This window comes from Pituophis catenifer, unplaced genomic scaffold, assembly GCF_029215685.1.
Source record: "Pituophis catenifer annectens isolate HBS135680 unplaced genomic scaffold, rPitCat1.0.hap2 SCAF_16, whole genome shotgun sequence".
In the NCBI taxonomy this organism is placed as follows: domain Eukaryota; kingdom Metazoa; phylum Chordata; class Lepidosauria; order Squamata; family Colubridae; genus Pituophis; species Pituophis catenifer.
The window spans coordinates 13,954,204-13,972,344 of record NW_027256896.1 but is presented as its reverse complement, the minus strand read 5'-3'; the positions used below and the strand labels follow the sequence as shown (position 1 = coordinate 13,972,344).

Below are 18,141 nucleotides of genomic sequence, written 5' to 3'. Positions count from 1 at the left end.
GCAAAGTCAATAAGGCACAGCCGGATTCGCTTAGCGACTGCACAATTCACTTACCAACTGCAGCGATTCGCTTAATAACCATGCCAAAAAAAAACAGTCATAAAATTGGACACAAGTCACTCCACAACTGCCACACTTAGCAAGGGAACTTTTGGTGCTCATTGTGGCTTGTAAGTCAAGGACTTATCTGTAGTGCAGTCGGGTTTGAACATTGACCTCCCAAATGCCTTTTTAATCCATAACAATGCAGTTCACACACTGTCGTGAAGCCAAATCATCATTACATAAGCCATATCTTGATATCCTCCATATAGTATACAGTCGTTTTTTATATATCACTCACAGATCTGGAGGAGTTTTCCTCCTTCAGATGTGAAATAGCGACAGCAATAGCACTTAGACTTATATACCGCTTTATAGTGCTTTTACAGCCCTCTCTAAGCGGTTTACAGAGTCAGCCTCTTGCCCCCAATAATCTGGGTCCTCATTTTACCCACCTCAGAAGGACAGAAGGCTGAGTTGACCTTGAGCCAGTCAGGATCGAACTCCAGACTGCAGGCAGAGTCAGCCTGCAATACCACATTCTAACCACTGTGCCACCAGGGTTCCTAATGCAACATCCAATCAACTACAGAAATAGCAATAGCACTTAGACTTATATATCACTTCACAGTGCTTTACCGCCGTCTCTAAGCGGTTTACAGAGTCGAGCATATTGCCCCCAGCAATCTGGGTCCTCATTTTACCAACCTCAGAAGGATGGAAGGCTGAGTCAACTTTGAGCTGGTCAGGATCAAACTGCTGGCAGTTGGCAGAGTCAGCCTACAATACTGCATTCTAACCGCTGCGCCACCAAGGAAGGAAAGAAGGAAGGAAGGAAGGAAGGAAGGAAGGAAGGAAGGAAGGAAGGAAGGAAGGAAGGAAGGAGAAAAGGAAGAGCAATAGCAATAGGACTTAGACTTACATACCGCTTCACAGTGCTTTACAGCCCTCTCTAAGCGTCTTGCCCCCAACAATCTGGGCCCTCATTTTACCCACCTCAGAAGGATAGAAGGCTGAGGTGACCTTGAGCCAGTCAGGATCGAACTCCAGACTGCAGGCAGAGTTGGCCTGCAATATTACATTCTAACCACTGTGCCACCAGGGCTCCTAATGCAACTTCCAATCAACTACAGCAATAGCAATAGCACTTATATACCACTTCACAATGCTTTACCGCCCTCTCTAAGCGATTTACAGAGTCGGGCATATTGCCCCCAGCAATCTGAGTCCTCATTTTACCTACCTTGGAAGGATGGAAAGCTGAGTCAACCTTGAGCCTGGTGAGAATCGAACTGCTGAACTGCTGGCCGCCGGCAGTCAGCAGAAGTAGCCTGCAGTACTGCATTGTAACCACTGTGCCACCACAGCTCTTATATTGATATTCAAATAATTGAATTACTTCTGGGGTCTGCTTCACCTGGCCACTAGATGTCTCCATTAGCTCATTAAAAATGGTGAAAAGCTCAGCCAAAGGAACAGATTTGGGTCGTTAATCATCTTTTTCATGAATATTTCAACTCCGATGCCATTTTCTTACTGTTCAGTAGAAAGAGATGCACAAAAATAATCTGCCTTCTCTTCATTTAACATTCTGGTTTCTGCATCCATTAGCTCCTCGGACCCTCTGCCTTGTCTGCTGTTATCATATTTTTAGTTCTCTTACCTCTGAACTTTGGGATCAGCAAGAAGAGAAGGCAGCTCCAGGTATGGGGCCTAAAATACTTTGGTTTTCTGGAAAATAAGTAATGTCAAGTTTCCGAAAGATGCCCTAATTAATTCATGAGCCATGATCCAAACTTCAAAGGAAATATATTCATTTATTAGGAGCACCCTTCCGGCAATACTTGGATGCAGTTAGGACTGATCCTGCGTAGATTTACGTTCCCCTATGACCCTGTCTCTCCCCTCCTCTCTGTCCATGTCATAAATCACATTCTCCAATTAACCACTTTGGCTGGCTGTGAAACCTAACACCCTCCTTCTGATTGCGGTCAGAAAGAATGTATGGAATTCACTTCAGTTCTCCCTCCCTCCTGCTCATGGTAACTTGAAAGCTTTGCAAATTGACAAGTAAATTTAATCGGAGTGGGCTTCAAAAATTTTAGCAAGGGGTTCTCTGCCCGGTTGTGAGCATGGTGGGCATGGCTTAGTCAGCCTCCTGCACCACAGGGATGGTGGTGTTTGCCCTCCCCGGGCTCCAGAGGCTTTTGTCAAGCCTCCGGAAGGGTGAAAATGGCCTCCCCAGGCTCCGGAGGCCCTCTTCCCGAATGTCTGGTAGGCCCATTTTTCACCCTCCCCAAGCTTCGCCTTACACTTATCTGCATCCAAAACGGGCCACGTGGGGACTCCTGGGTGGGGCAGGGTGGGCAGGACCAGCCAGGAGTGGGATTTGGGGGTTCTCCGAATTGCACAGATTCTTAGCTAAAGGTTCTCCCAAACCCCTAAGCACCCACAGCAGCCCACCTCTGAATTTAATTCCTCCTCCTTAGTTTGACCTTGTATCCTCTGGTGACTTAACAAAGATGTTGGCCAAGAATTCCTACAAATGGTAACTAAAAGCCACCCTAGTCAGACATCTTGGGAGTTGTAGTCTGACACATCTGAAGGACTTCTAGATGGGGGGAACGTTGACAAAAGTCCACAATTCCTACCTCAGAACATTGTTTGTTTCATTGTTCTCTGTGAGCAGAGGAGAATCAGAAACGACTGAAAAAAAGTCGTTGATGGACACACATCTTTAATTTCATATCATTTGTTGGTGATTATGAAATTTTGCTTTGGGTTCTAAGCAGGGGTGGGCTTCAAAAATTTTAGCAAGGAGTTCTCTGCCCAGTTGCTGGGTGGGCATGACTATGGTGGGTGTGGCCTAATCAGCCTCCTGCACCACAGCAGGGGAGTGCGTTTTTGCCCTCCCCAGGCTCCAGAGGCTTTCCTCGAGCATCCGGGAGGACAAAAACAGCCTCTGCAAGCTCACATTGTTTGAGTTCCTGAACAGAAAAGGGCTGAGATGCTGAGTGTGCCTTGGTTTTATGCCCTCTCTGAGCTTTGAACTTCCTGGGGCACAGAAAGAGTATCCTGATTGGTTGTCAGACTCCCAGGGGGTGGAGGTCTTAGCTAGCCTTGCTGGCTGATGTAATCTTCCCAAGTGCCATATGGGGAGTTTCTGTTGCTAGATGGGTCCTATTGTGTTGCAGATGATGGTCCATTGACAAAGGTGGGGGGAATGAGTGAGCTTGGCTGAGGCCTTAATGGCCCATTGACAAAGGTGGGGGGACGCAGAAAGCTGCTTTGTCTTTAAAACATGTTTCTCCATTTCTCAACCAGGGAAACATAATATTCTGCCCCTTTCAATATTTTCTAAAATATTTCATTCTTCTAGGAGAGGGGTGGGTGCTAACTTCCTACACAACCAACCAAGATCAAACACATGCTTGGGAGGGGGGGAGGTCATCTTCAGAGCTTGTGAAATGCAAAAAATGGTCAGGGCTGAGCAGAGCTCCATGTGTGTTTTGGTCTGTGTGTAATATTGTGAATGATTAGAAATACTACTAAGCATTACAATCCCAATTTTCCTGTTGGTGCTACAAACTTAAAATTCCATCTTTCAGGAAGCTCAGATAAAGTACAAGGATAACCGTGCAAGGCTGACCAGCACCATCCTCAGTGACATGAAGGTCCTCAAACTTCATGGCTGGGAAAAGACGTTCATAAGCAAAGTGCTGGGCATCCGAACTCAAGAACTTCAAGCTCTCAAGATGTCTCAGTTCCTCTTCTCTGCTTCTCTTGCGTCTTTCCAGTCATCTACTTTTCTGGTGAGCCATTGCAGATTGACCTCCCCAAAAATGGCATATGGTTTTGAGAGGGTTTCATCCAGGGTTGAAATCCAGCAGATTCTAAACAGGTTCTGGAGAACCGGTAGCGGAAATTTTGAGTAGTTTGGAGAACTGGCAAATGCCACCTTTGGCTGGCCCCAGAGTGGGGTGGGAATGGAGTTTTTGCAGTATCCTTCCCCTGCCACGCCCACCAAGCCACACCATGCCCACCAAGACACGCCCACAGAACCGGTAGTAAAAAAAAATTGGATTTCACCCCTGGTTTCACTTCTTTTCTGGTTGCTTCTCTACAGATTTCATTCATCAGCTTTGCGGTCTACACGTTGTCAGATGAGACAAATGTCTTGGATGCTAAGAAAGCTTTTGTTTCTCTTAGCTTGATCAACATTCTCAATACTGCTCATTCCTTCCTTCCCTTTTCCATTAATGCTGTTGTGCAGGTGAGTTGCTCTTTGGCTACGTTGCGTCAGTTTAAGTGGTGGGTCATCAGAGGTGGGTTTCAGCAGGTTCTGACCAGTTCTGGAGAACCGGTAGCGGAAATTTTGAGTAGTTCAGAGAACCGATAAATACTACTGGCCCCGCCCCATCTGTTCTCCGCCTCCCGAGTCCCAGCTGATCAGGAGGAAATGGGGATTTTTCAGTAACCTTCCCCTGGAGTGGGGTGGGAATGGAGATTTTACAGTATCCTTCCCCTGCCACGCCAACCAAGCCACGCCCACCAAGCCATGCCATGCCCACCAAGCCACACCATCATTCCGGGTACTCCAGTTCTGCATTTCCAAGTGGTCTTCCTGTTAGGCAATTGTTTCAAGCATGTTGTCACCCCCGAATAAATCATCTTGCTCTTTCTCCATGTTCTTCTTCCTGATGGTTGGCCTGGAGATCGCAGAGCAAAGGAAGGAGGATCTAGAACTACAGTCCAAAAATGATCTAAATGCTTGAGGGCATCTTGGTTTTTTTCCTAGACCAGAAGTCACCAAATTCTTCAGGTCATTGACCCCTTCATGAAGTTTAAGATTGTCCGTAGACCTCCTCCCTAAGCATTTGCTTTGGAAAATAATTTAATAAATACTACTTTAACCGATAGTACTACAAACAACAACAACATAATAAATAAATAAGGCCAGTAAGATCATGTGGCTGATGGAGACAACTAAAGGCCACTCTTGTTGGCAGATGATCATCCAACTTTGAGTATTACTGTCTCGCCATTAATCATCTCATCTCTAGGTCTACAGACTGGGTTGGACTTCTACAGAAACCCCAAGAACTTAATTGATCCCAGTTGACCTTTTATGTTTTTTAGACCACTTACTGACCTCCTAGACATTTACTGGCTCCCTTTTGACCTCCAATTATTTATTGACCACTTGAATGGTCTCGTTGATCCTTGGGTCAACTTTGGAGAATCACATCCAAACCTTTCCTGAACTGCATGGTGTCAACATGTATTTTGTTCTAGGCAAAAGTTTCCATCCATCGCATAGCTACCTTTCTTTCTCTTGAAGAATTAGATCAAGCTCAGGTGGATGTTGAGTCTTCAGACCGCAGTAAGTATCAGCTTTGTATATCCTCCCAATGGATGGTCTAGAATTTCCAATCGGTGTAAACCTGATTGATTATCCTGAGAATTAAAGCCTGTTCATCGATACGTCATGCAAATTGGGTGGGACCAGATTAGCCACTGCAATATTTCAAGGGACTAACCTTTGTGAACAGATGTGAGAGCTTGCAAGAAAGCTGAATAAGTATTGTGGCCTGTCAGCCATCGGCCCCTCCAACAGCCGAATTAGAGGAGGCAGCATGGGAGTCAAGGTCAACATCAGGGCAACCTGGGAGCTCCGAGGGGGAAGAGGGAGTGGAGCTGACGGAGAGAGAGACAGAGGCAGAGCCTGGGTCGTCTATCAGTCCTCAGATGGAGAGTCAACAGCCCCCAGGTCTGGAGATGGCTAATGAGGTACAGGAGGAGCAGCTGGGTCCTGTGCCTGACGTGCGGATGTGCAGAAGAGAGGAGAGCAATGGAAATCTATGGGCCGGTCCTTGGGAAGGAAGAACTACCACTGCTAGCAAGTCCCCACCCTAGCTCTGGGATAAAAGGCAGGGGGCAGAGATAAATAGGTGTGGCAGACGACTATTCATCTCCTTGCCAGACAGACTTGTTAGCCTGTGAGAGAAACTTATTGCCAAGGCTGCCGGCATTCCTAATAAAGAAATCTTTAGAGTTCACGTCAGACGGTTTGTCGTGTTTGACAAACATTCATGTGATCCTGGGAGACCGCAACTATCCTAAACACATGTTGGTTGCCAACTGCCTGAATTTAGGTCATGTGACTGGGAGGACATTATGACCGTCGTACACGTGAGGATTTGCTTAAGTCACTTTTTTCAGTGTCATCCTAACTTTGAATGCTCGTAAAATGAATGCTCCTACGTCAAGAACTGCCATTATTGTTGTTGAGCACATGATGAGAACTTGACAAAAGAGAATTAAGCATATACATACAATTCACGTGATTATATACGAAAACACCTGTTCTTTTCTGACTAATATAGAAAGTAAACCATCATCCCAGAACATGTGCTGATTGATGCATTTTTCTGCCAGATCCAAATCCCATCATTGTCACAAATGGAACTTTCAGCTGGTGCAGAGAAGGCAGTCCATGCCTAAATAGGTAAAATTTGGTGGTTCAATGGAAGTTCAATTCGCTCCCCCTCCTTTACAGCCGAAGAAACTAGGGAGGGTCCCGTCCAGTGGTGGGATTCAACTGGTGTAACAACCAGTTCGCTGAGTGCACACTCAGCTCTACCACGCTTATCAGCTGGGCTTCAAACAAAGGAAACATAGGTCGGTATAACGCAGGGTGGGTGGGTGGGCCCAGCTGATTGTCAGAGCAAACTGGTTCACTCTCAGCTGATCATCGGAGCTACCGGTTCGCCCGAACCTGTCTGAACCGGCTGAATCCCACCCCTGGTTCCATCTAAGTCTTTTGCTTTGCCTATTATCCAGTTATGGGCTATGCTGTCTCTTATCTTATTTTGGGGGAAAATAGGCTGACTCTGTAAACCGCTTAGAGAGGGCTGTACAGGCACTATGAAGCGGTACATAAGTCTAAGTGCTATTACTGTTGCTATTATTTCCAGATCTCCACCTTGAATTTAGTCTGGCTGGTGCCAGGATCTTTCCACCCCACAATACGGCTTGAAGATGTCTAAGATGTACCCATTTTTACCTTAACAGGATAAATCTGTCTGTACCTCAGGGCAGCCTGTGTGCCGTGGTGGGTCAAGTGGGGGCTGGGAAATCCTCCCTGCTCTCCGCATTACTTGGTGAGCTGCAAAGGATTGAAGGTTCTGTAGTAATGAAGGTAAAAGCACTTTAAAACAGAATTTATTCAAGGTGTGGTCCGCCTTCTGCAACCCAAGCTCTATCTCAGTGTTTCTCAACCTTGGTAGCTTGAAGATAGGTGGACTTCAACTCCCAGAATCCCCCAGCCAGCGCTGCTGGCTGTGGGATTCTGGGAGTTGAAGTCCACCCATCTTCAACCTACCAAGGTTGAGAAACACTGCACTATCTGAATATGTGAACTTCAACTCCCAGAATTCTCAGCGATGGTCCCCTTGGCTCAGGAACTCTGGGAACTGAGGATCACTTTGGAAAGTCAACCAGACTGGTGCAATCTGCTTTAGGATTTAGTTTATTTGTGTGAGTGTGTGGTAATTCTAATGTTTCATGTCATAGTTTTAGTAGTTTGAGTCACTTCAGTGGTGGCTTTCTATCGGGGGAATCCACCACTTTCAAAACTGGGCATTTTTGGGGGGCGTCCTTAAGACGTTATCATCTCTGTTGGAACTCAAGAATGGCTTGGTGTAGGACCTCTTTTGGGAAACAGATAAACTTTGACTTCAGCAGATGGAAGTTGACCTCCATCTCTCTCTTTCTCTCTCTCTCCTTACCAAAATCCACTTTCCAGTTCTGGTGACAATTTAGTGAGCTTCACTACTTTTCTTTTCAAAGGGCACCATAGCGTTTGTTCCCCAGATAGCCTGGATACAAAATGCTTCTGTGGAAGACAATGTCATATTTGGGAGGAAAATGGAGAGGACGTGGTACAACCAGGTGGTCAAAGCCTGCGCCCTGCAACCTGACATAGACGGTTTTCCAGCTGGAAGCCAGACAGAAATTGGAGAGAAGGTTCTTGGAGCATTACTGTATTATTTATCTAGCCAATTTATCTAGTTGGTTTCTTCTTCTTCTTCTTCTTCTTCTTCTTCTTCTTCTTCTTCTTCTTCTTCTTCTTCTTCTTCTTCTTCTTCTTCTCCTTCTCCTTCTCTTTCTCCTTCTCCTTCTCTTCCTCCTCCTCCTCCTTCCTCTTCCTCTTCCTCTTCCTCTTCTTCTCCTTCTCCTTCTCTTTCTCCTTCTCCTTCTCCTTCTCCTTCTCCTCCTCCTCCTCTACTTCTTCTTCTTCTTCTTCTTCTTCTTCTTCTTCTTCTTCTTCTTCTTCTTCTTCTTCTTCTTCTTCTTCTTCTTCTTCTTCTTCTTCTTCTTCTTCTTCCTCTTCTTCTCCTTCTCCTTCTCCTCCTCCTCCACTTCTTCTTCTTTTCCTCCTCCTCCTCCACTTCTTCTTCTTCTTCTTTGCCTCCTCCTCTTCCTCCTCCTCCACTACTATTACTACTACTACTTCTCCTCCTCCACTACTACTACTACAACTACTACTACTACTTCTTCTTTGCCTCCTCCTCCTCCACTACTATTACTACTACTACTTCTTCTTCTCCTCCTCCACTAGTACTACTACTTCACCTCTTCATCATCATCATCCTCCACTAATACTACTACTACTACTTCTCCTCCTCCTCCTCCTCTCCCCCCCCCGAATGAAATAAAGGAACTCTCCTAAATGATGGACTTGTAACTCATAGGACATCTGCTTTGCACCCAAAGAGTTCCACGTTCTCCACAGGACAAACACAACTTCTGTTTATTTTAAATAAACCTTTGAGCTCTTTTCCCAATCAGCGTAGATTGGGGAAGAGGACCTGGGACCCTCCAAAGGTTGCTAATTCTGTCCCCAGAAGCTTTAGCTTTAGCATGATCTGCAGTGAGAGGGATATCGGCAGGTGACTGAGGACTGTTTTTATGCTGCCGTAGGGGATCAATCTTTCTGGAGGACAGAAGCAGAGGCTCAGCCTGGCTCGTGCAGTTTATACGAAGGCCTCAGTTTACCTCCTGGATGATCCCCTCTCTGCTGTGGATGTTCCAGTTGGACAGCACATTTTCAACCAAGTTCTCGGACCAAACGGCTTGTTGAAGGAAAAGGTACTGGGTGTTCCAAACTCTCCTAAATTATCGGAACAGGATCTGATGCAGTACAGAGACTCCTCCCACAACTGAGCCCAACATTTCTGTTGCTAAGCAAGACAGTTGTTAAGTGACTTCCATCCCCCTGTTCTGTCCCCGTACCCCACGCGCACCCCAACAGACGGCCCGGAGTTAATAAGCCACACGACAAAACTCTTTGAAGATAAAGCTGGCAGCAACCCAGTGGTTAGCTGCCAATTCAGACTTTACTCACACAAAACAAAGATTAGACTGCAAGCATTCCGATAAAACAGGAAGAGTGTCAATAATACAAGGATTAATCCAAATGCAGTCCAATAAAGCAGGCGAAGTCCAGTAATGCAGAGATCATGGAGTATTTCCAGTTTTTGCTCGTCACAAACTGAACCGGCCACCACACCCATATTTATACCCTGTGGGGTGTGGTCCAGTGACTCAGCTAATCTCTGGCACGCCTTCCCCTCTGCTGTGCATGCTTCTCCCTGCGCCTCTGTCGAGGGTCCAGCCAGCACTTATCTTCCTCGTCGCTGTCCACCTGTGGCTGCGGGGACATGCTTGGCTCTGAGCCTATCGTTTGGCCTTCGGTGTCCTCCGGAGGCATTGCCAGAGAGGAGGGTCCTGGAGAGGGAGGCCTTGCCAACTCCTCTTCCTCACTCTCAGAGTCTGCATCTGTCAATAGCCCAGGCTCAGGCAACGGAGCCACAACACACACACACCCCATTTTATGACCTTTCTTGCCCCCTTTCTTAAGTGAATCACTGTAATTATTAAATTAGTGACATGGTTGTGACGTAAATCCGGCTTCCCTGTTGACTTGGCTTGTCAGAAGGTCATAAAAGGAGATCATATGACCCCAGGACATTGCAACTGTCATAAATAGGGCTCAGTTGCCAAGTATCTGAATTTGGATCACCTGACCCTGGGAACGCTGCAATGGTCGTATGTGTGAAAAACAGTCATAAGTCACTTTTTTTCAGTGCTATTGTAACTTCAAACAGTCACTAAATGAAACTTGAGGACTACCTGTATTGAAAAGTACACTTTTCGAGAAAGACCCAAGGGAGAGTGCTGCTTAAAATACTGGTTGCGTACAAAACTTAGGCTCCCTGATTGTGATGGCACACCAGTTGTAAAGCAATTGATTGGAATAAAGATTCCTCCAGCCCAGCATTTAGTCACCCAACTAAATCATTCTGAGGATGACTCCAGAATGTAATTACAGTAGTGGCCCAAATTGTGGAAACCTTTTGGGGAAAGTGTATTTTCTAAAAGTAGCTAATAACACCACTCTTTTTTGGAGGAGTACCATAAAATTATATATCAATGGAAAGATAATTTAATCAAGAATGTAATGCAATAACTTTTATGAAGGATTTGCTATTAGAATAGCAGTTAACAGTATAAAGAAGAAAAGTGAAACACGTAGAAAAAACAAGATATACAAAAATGATCACCATAGAAAAAATGAGATATACAAAAATGATCCCCATGTCAGTTAATACTTAGTTGGGTAACCTTTAGCATGAATTAGGGCCTTACAATGTCTTCCCATGGAGTCAACCAAGTCTTTTAGTTCTGCAGCTATTATCATGTGAAACCAAGATGGAATGATGGCTTCTATTAACTGGGTTTTATGGCTGGGTCGCTTCTGACTAACAAGTTTCTTTAGTCGGCTCCATAGATTTTCAATTGGGTTAAGGACTGGGCTATTCCCAGGCCATTCCAGCAGTGGAATAGGATGATCTTGAAACTCCAAACAAAAAAAAGTGGTGTTATTAGCCATCAAACTTCAAAAATACACTTTCCCCCAAAAGGTTTCCACACTTTTGGCCACTACAGTTAATTACAATTATACAAGTGTTGGTACTACAGTTGTTCTTATGGGCTTCTAATAGGAGAAGTCTCTTAGGTGTCCAGGTCTCAATGCCTTCCTACAAACTACTGTCAGCTAAGCCAAGATAACCCCAGTCAGAGGTGGGTTTCAGCAGGTTCTGACAAGTTCTGGAGAACCGGTAGCAGAAATTTTGAGTAGTTCGGAGAACCGGTAGTAAAAATTCTGACTGGCCCCGCCCCCATCTATTCTCTGCCTCCCAAGTCCTCTTCTTGTAACTGACACCTGAAAGCTATTGGTCAGTACCTCAGGGATTGTCCTCTTGCTTTCCAGACTCGTGTCCTGGTGACCAACACCATCCACATTCTACCCAAGGTGGACAACATCATTATGATGGTGAACGGAGAAGTCTCTGAGATGGGCTCTTGGCAAGAACTGATGCAAAAACAAGGGGCGTTTGCAGACTTCTTGAGGTCCCAGAACCCTGAAGAAAAAGAAGATCAGGATTTGCAAATTACTACTGGTCCTCCCAAAGGTCATCTATACTTGATGGTTGATATAACTGAGTATTATTATCCATGAATAGACTCGTTAGAATTGCAGCCACTTCATGCATTCTTTGGGGATTCTGACAAAACTCTTCACACAATTTATTCCAGTATTCTTCAAAGGGCTGTTGCACTGTTACCTTCCCACCAAAGGTGGCCCCTCTTATTCTACTTGCATTTTTTATGTGCTTTCGAACTGCTAGGTTGGCAGAAGCTGGGACAAGTAACAGGAGCTCACCCCGTTACGCGGCACTAGGGATTCGAACCACTGAACTGCCGACCTTTCGATCAACAAGCTCAACGTCTTAGCCGCTGAGCCACCGCGTCCCTTTGTACTTGATTACAATTCCATATTTCTTTAATTGGATGATTTTGTAAGACAGGTTTGAACCAGATGATTTAGCAAGTGGCTTTATTTGAGAGACATAATCCTCTATGATTTACTATTTACAGCTCCCAAATCAGTGCATTTTCTCAGCATCTGTGGGTTATTCTTCTATTGTCTCTCTTATCATGTCTCTTCTGAGACTTTGGTCTTCCTTGACTCCACAGATGCAGGAAAGATTAAGAGGATCTCCACAACTCCTATGACCCACCAGGAAACCACTGGAAAGTAAGTGGTTTGTTTCTTTCTTTGTATCCCAATTTTATTTTATTTTTTTAAATAAATCAAGGCAGAGAACATATTCAACACACTTTCCTCTTCCTATTTCCCCACAACAACAACCTTGTGAGGACAGCTGGGCTGAGAGAGAGATAAGGACTGGCCCAAAGTCATCCAGCTGGCTTTCATGCCTAAGGCCGGACTAGAACTCATAGTCTCTTGGTGATTGGCCCAAAGTCACCCAATTAGCTTTTATGGCTAAAGCAGAACTAGAAAGTCCTGGTGATTGGCCCAAAATCACCCAGCTCACTTTCATGGCTAAGGCGGGACTACAACTCCCAGTCTCCTAGTGGTTGGCCCAAAGTCACCCAGCTGACTTTCATGGCTAAGGCGGGATTAGAACTCACAATGTCCTGCTTTCTAGACTGGTGCCTTAACCACTGAACCAAATTGGTTCTCCACCTATCCTATCAGATTCCTATCTGGTTAGCCAAGCAAAGCCAACAACAGTCTTGCAAGTCTGAAAGTACCATCCCCCCCCCACATCTCCTTTACAGCCTGAGAAACTAGGGAGAGTCTCTTTCGAACTTCTTGCCTCACTCATTGTCTAGCTGCAGGCTATGCTGTCTCTTATTTGACCATTCCTTGACAGCTTCTATTCATCCTGTCTCCCAAGGTCGTTCCCACATTCCATTACATCAGTAACGTTCACTACCGTGTGTTATTTATAAAAAAATAATCAAGGTGAGATTAAAATAAAATAATAATATAAAATACTGTGTTTCCCCGAAAATAAGACCAAGTCTTATATTGTTTTTTTGCTCCAAAAGACGCATTAGAGCTTATTTTCTGGTTAGGTCTTATTTTCGGGGAAATACAGTACTAAATGCCTCCATCTTGCTGACAATCTTTACTGGGGCTTATTTTGGGGGTAGGGCTTTCATGCCTAAGGCAGGATTTGAACTCACGGTCTCCCGCTTTACTAGACCAAATTGGTTCTCGTGGTAGAAACCACATCCCCCACGGTTCTTTCCATATATATATTATTCTAACTGGAAAAACTGACCGTCGCTGAACTCTGGTTACTGTTTGGCTAACCTGGCTTATTGGACTGCTGGCCCTAGTTATTGTTTGGGCTAACCTGGCTTATTGGACTAATCGCAGCCAGAGGCTTCTGAAGGTGCATGTGAGAGCTTTGCTCCAGCACTTGTAGTGAATGTGGAGACATTTGGGGGCACAGTTGGAGCAATAAAGGAGAGTTAGACCTATTCTCTGGTTGTGTTGCTTCCATGCCACGCCCCAGGTCATCACATGATGCATCTTTCTTTTCTTTGAACAAAGATCAAGAGAGCCTTTGGCCAAGAGAGACAGCTACAAGCCAACACAGGAAGAAGGAAGAAGATTGATGGCAGAAGATGAGAAGCAGAAGACTGGACGGGTAAGTTAAAGGATCTTCTTCTTCGGTTCGCTGGGAGGGTTGCTCCCCTTTTCGGTATGTTATGGGATTTGCTGGGATTTGCTTACTCAGTGGGGGCCCTTTTCACTTTCAAGCGGTTTGGCCTTTCATCCTTTGGATATTATTATCAATTATAATTCTTCACAGTCAGCCAGATGTTCAGACCAGATTTGGATTTTTTTGTCTAGGCGATGGCTCAGTGCCTAAGATGCTGAGCTTGTCAATCAAAAGGACAGCAGTTCAGCGGCTTGAATCCCTAGTGCCGCGTAATGGGGTGAGCTCCTGTTACTTGTCCCAGCTTCTGCCAACCTAGCAGTTCGAAAGCACGTAAAAAAATGCAAGTAGAAAAATAGGAACCACCTTTGGTGCGAAGGTAACAATGCACCTTTGGCGTTGAGTCATGCCGGCCACATGACCATGGAGACGTCTTCAGACAGCGCTGGCTCTTCAACTTTCAAACAGAGATGAGCACCGCCCTCTAGAGTCAGGAACGACTAGCACATATGTGCGAGGGGTACCTTTACCTTAGAGTTCTTACCAAGGACCTGGGATAGGTTGATCTGGAGGTTTGATGGTGTTACAGATATCATTGCAGGATGGAAGCTGTTCCCAGTAAAGCCGCCTTTTGCAATTGACTGATGGTGTTTTTGTCAATGCCAATCCTTATTCTTATTTCATTCCCTTGATTTAGGTAAAGATTTCGATATACTTGACGTACCTGAGAACAGCAGGGTCATTCTTCTGGGTTTATATCGTACTGCTGTTTACCTGCCAGCAAGTTTTCTCGTTCTGCCGTGTCTACTGGCTCAGCCTATGGGCCAATGACCCTGTTTCCAATGGGACACAACCTCATACCCAGCTCCGCGTGGGTGTCTTTTTTCTCCTGGGAGTCACGCAAGGTTTGGCCCACTCCCATCCACCAGTAAACAAAGAAATATTTATTTACTGATTCAATTTCTATGGCCACCCAACTCAACCAAGTGACCAAATATATGAGTTAATACTGTATAACTACTGCTGAAACCTGAATCCAAATAATTGGATTAGTGGTTAGAATGCGGTACTGCAGGCTACTTCTGCTGCCTGCCGGCTGCCTGCAATTTGGCAGTTCGAATCTCACCAGGCTCAAGGTTGACTCAGCCTTCCATCCTTCTGAGGTGGGTAAAATGAGGACCCAGATTGTTGGGGGCAACATGCTGACTCTGTAAACCGCTTAGAGAGGGCTGCAAAGCACTGTGAAGTGGTATATAAGTCTAAGTGCTATTGCTATTGCTATAGTTAACTCTGCTCACTGCCAGTAGTTCGATTCTCACCAGCTCAAGGTTGCCTCAGCCTTCCATCCTTCCGATGTATTGCTCGCCTCTCAGCATACAATGCAACAATATTTTTTTAAAAAGTCAACCCTTGCAAAAAAAATCAATAAATGAATGAATGAATACAGGGGCGTCCACAAAGAAGGGGGGAAGTCTACATGATTTAAAATTAGCCTCTGTTGTTAATCTATGATGGTGAACTATCTTAGTTGTCCTCATAAACACCAGAAATCAGGACCTTAAATTCATTCATGGAAAAGCATTGGCACCAAAGATTTTATTCATTCATTTATTCCAGAGGTGTCTAAAACTGGCAATTTTAAGACTTGTGGACTTCAATCCCCAGAATTCGTCAGCCAGCCATGTTGAAGTCCACAAGTCTTAAAATTGCCAAGGTTGACATCCCTGATTTATTCAATCAATCAATCAATCAATCAATCAATCAATCAAATCAATCAATCAATTTACTGTATTTTTCAGAGTATAAGACACTCCGGACTATAAGATGCACCTACCTTTTTTGGTGAGGAAAACAAGAAAAAGAAATCTGCCTCTGCCTCCCAGCAATTTTGCCTCGTTGCAGCAAACAGCAAATAGCCTGCTTTACTTTCATTTTCGTTTTCAGCATAGCTTGATTAACACAAGAAAAAAAAAATCTGCTCCCAGCAATTTACCTCCTTGTAGCAAGCAGCAGAGGTCAGGGCAAAACAGCTGAGAGCAAAACAGCTGAGAGTCGTGAGGCCGATCCAATCAACTTGTGCTAATTAGGCTGTACTGAAGCTGAAACGAGCTGTTTCTTCTTGCTGCTTGCTGCAAGAAGGTAAACTGCTGGGAGGCAGAGGCCAAAGGGTGGGGGCCAGTGGGAGGGCGGGGCTACATTCGGTGTATAAGGCGCACCTAAAGTTTCACCCCCTTTTAGGGAGGAAAAAGGTGTGCCTTATACTCCAAAAAATACGGTATATAGCCTCCCATCTCACTTTTACATGATGATAATCCTGATAAGAAAAAGACATCTACCGCATGAAACAGCTGGAATCTTTCATCTCCTGTTGCAGCTATTGGGAAATTCGGGTCGATTGCTGTGGTGTTTTTGGCCGGGATCGTGGCTTCCCGTAAGCTATTCCAGCAGCTCCTGTTGGATGTTCTCCGGTCTCCAATGATCTTCTTTGAGCAGACTCCCAGCGGTAACCTACTCAACCGTTTCTCCAAAGAAATGGACGCAATTGATTCCATCATCCCGGACAAGCTGAAGTCTCTGCTGAGCTTCCTGTTTAACCTTCTGGAGATCTACGTTGTGATTGTGGTGGCCACACCGATGGTTTTAGTGGCTATTTTGCCTCTGTCAGCCTTATACATTGCTTTTCAGGTGTGTAGCGGTTTCAGGATATATTATTATAATATATATATGTATATGTATATGTATATGTATATGTATATGTATATGTATATGTATATGTATATGTATATGTATATGTATATGTATATATGGTTGTGTGTATGTGATGGATGGTTGATGGATGGATGGATGGATGGATGGATGGATGGATGGATGGATAGACGGACGGACGGATAGGCAGACAGACAGACAGACAGACAGACAGACAGATGATGGATGGATGGATGGATAAATAGATGATAGATGGATGGATGGATGGATGGATGGATGGAAGATGGATGGAAGATGGATGGATGGATGGATGGATGGATGATAGATAGATAGATAGATAGATAGATAGATAGATAGATAGATGATAGATGATAGATGATAGATGATAGAGGATGGATGGATGGATGGATGGATGGATGGATGGATGGATGGATGGATGGATAAATAGATGATGGATGGATGGATGGATGGACGGATAGATAGATAAATAGATGATGGATGGAGAGATGGATGGATGGATGGAGAGATGGATAGACAGATAGATAGATCTAGATCTATCTATCTAGATATACAAATACCCAGACATCTCTTTGATAGAAATAGAAATATAATAGGTAAGTTTCCCTGATGGAGGCCTTGGTGGCTTTTTACCATGCAAACGTTTTCAACCAAAACCCAAAATTTATGCAAGGAAGAGAAAGCCCTGCTCACTTTCCTCCTCCTTTTCCTTGGAGGACATTTTCCCTAGTACAAACAACCTGCTGAAGTACCCAATCTTCTCCTGAAATGTAGGAGAGACCTTTGCATCCTCCCACCTCCCTTGTGCCACCCAGCTACACCTCAGCTCCCACCCAAGCTCAAGAAGTCCAGTAAATGTGGACTTTCCCACTTTAGAAGGGGCTCTTCTTCTCCCTTTCTCTGGGCAGGTCTTTTTTGTTACCACGTCCTGCCAGCTGAAACGCTTGGAAGCCGCAAGCCGCTCACCCATCTATTCCAACATCTCAGAAACCTTTGAGGGGAGCTGCCTCATTCGTGCTTTCAAAGTCCAGCAGCGTTTTATTGTCCGGAATGATGTCAAAGTCGATGAAAGCCACAAGGTCTCTTTCCCTGCAGTGGTCGCTGACAGGTATAAAGAGTTTTCCGTGGCTGGAAGGGAGGAAGCACCTTGTTCAGAGGCGGCTTGTTGAAGGTGACAATGGCAGCTCTCTTGGCCTAATAGGACTTGGAACAATGTTTTCCTTCCCTTCTTCTTTTCTCCACCTTAACTTCCTCCCTCCCTCCCCTTCCCCATTCATTCTCCATGTTCCTCCTTCCTCTTTCTATTCCTTCCTTTTCTTCTCTTCCTTCCCTTCTTTCCCTTCCCTTCCTTCCTTCTTTCTTTCTTTCCTTCCTTCCCTTCCCTTCCTTCCCTTCCCTTCCCTATCCATTCTCCATCTTCCTCATTCCCTTCCTCCTTCCCTTCCTTCCTTCCTTTCCCTTCCCTATCCATTCTCCCCTTCCCCTTCCCTTCCCTTCCCCATCCTTTCCCCATTTTCCCTACCTCCTTCCCTTCCCTATCCATTCTCCCCTTTCCCTTCCCCGTCCCTTCTCCATTTTCCTTTCCCTTCCCTTCCCTTTCTTCCCTTCCCCATCCATTCTCCATCTTCCCTATCCCTTCTCTTCTCTATCCATTCCTCATCTTCCCTACCTCCTTCCCTTCCCTATCCATTCTCCCCTTTCCCTTCCCTTCCCCTTCCCCTTCCCCATTCCTTCTCCATTTTCCTTTCCCTTCCCTTCCCTTTCTTCC

The 18,141-nt window shown here is 45.1% G+C and overlaps 1 protein-coding gene across 1 annotated transcript in view; it reads left to right on the top strand.

Moving 5' to 3' along the window:
* Nucleotides 1-18,141, top strand: part of ABCC6 (ATP binding cassette subfamily C member 6) — a 44,225-nt gene that overhangs the window by 13,656 nt on the left and 12,428 nt on the right. Inside the window, exons 11-24 of the mRNA XM_070954858.1 lie at nt 1,654-1,746; nt 3,651-3,854; nt 4,169-4,315; nt 5,338-5,425; nt 6,481-6,550; nt 7,117-7,243; nt 7,894-8,070; nt 9,028-9,195; nt 11,381-11,582; nt 12,148-12,208; nt 13,541-13,637; nt 14,347-14,554; nt 16,024-16,334; nt 17,282-17,481. Of these exons, the coding sequence (XP_070810959.1) occupies nt 1,654-1,746; nt 3,651-3,854; nt 4,169-4,315; nt 5,338-5,425; nt 6,481-6,550; nt 7,117-7,243; nt 7,894-8,070; nt 9,028-9,195; nt 11,381-11,582; nt 12,148-12,208; nt 13,541-13,637; nt 14,347-14,554; nt 16,024-16,334; nt 17,282-17,481 (2,153 nt within the window). The remainder of the gene's footprint in view (nt 1-1,653; nt 1,747-3,650; nt 3,855-4,168; nt 4,316-5,337; nt 5,426-6,480; nt 6,551-7,116; nt 7,244-7,893; nt 8,071-9,027; nt 9,196-11,380; nt 11,583-12,147; nt 12,209-13,540; nt 13,638-14,346; nt 14,555-16,023; nt 16,335-17,281; nt 17,482-18,141) is intronic.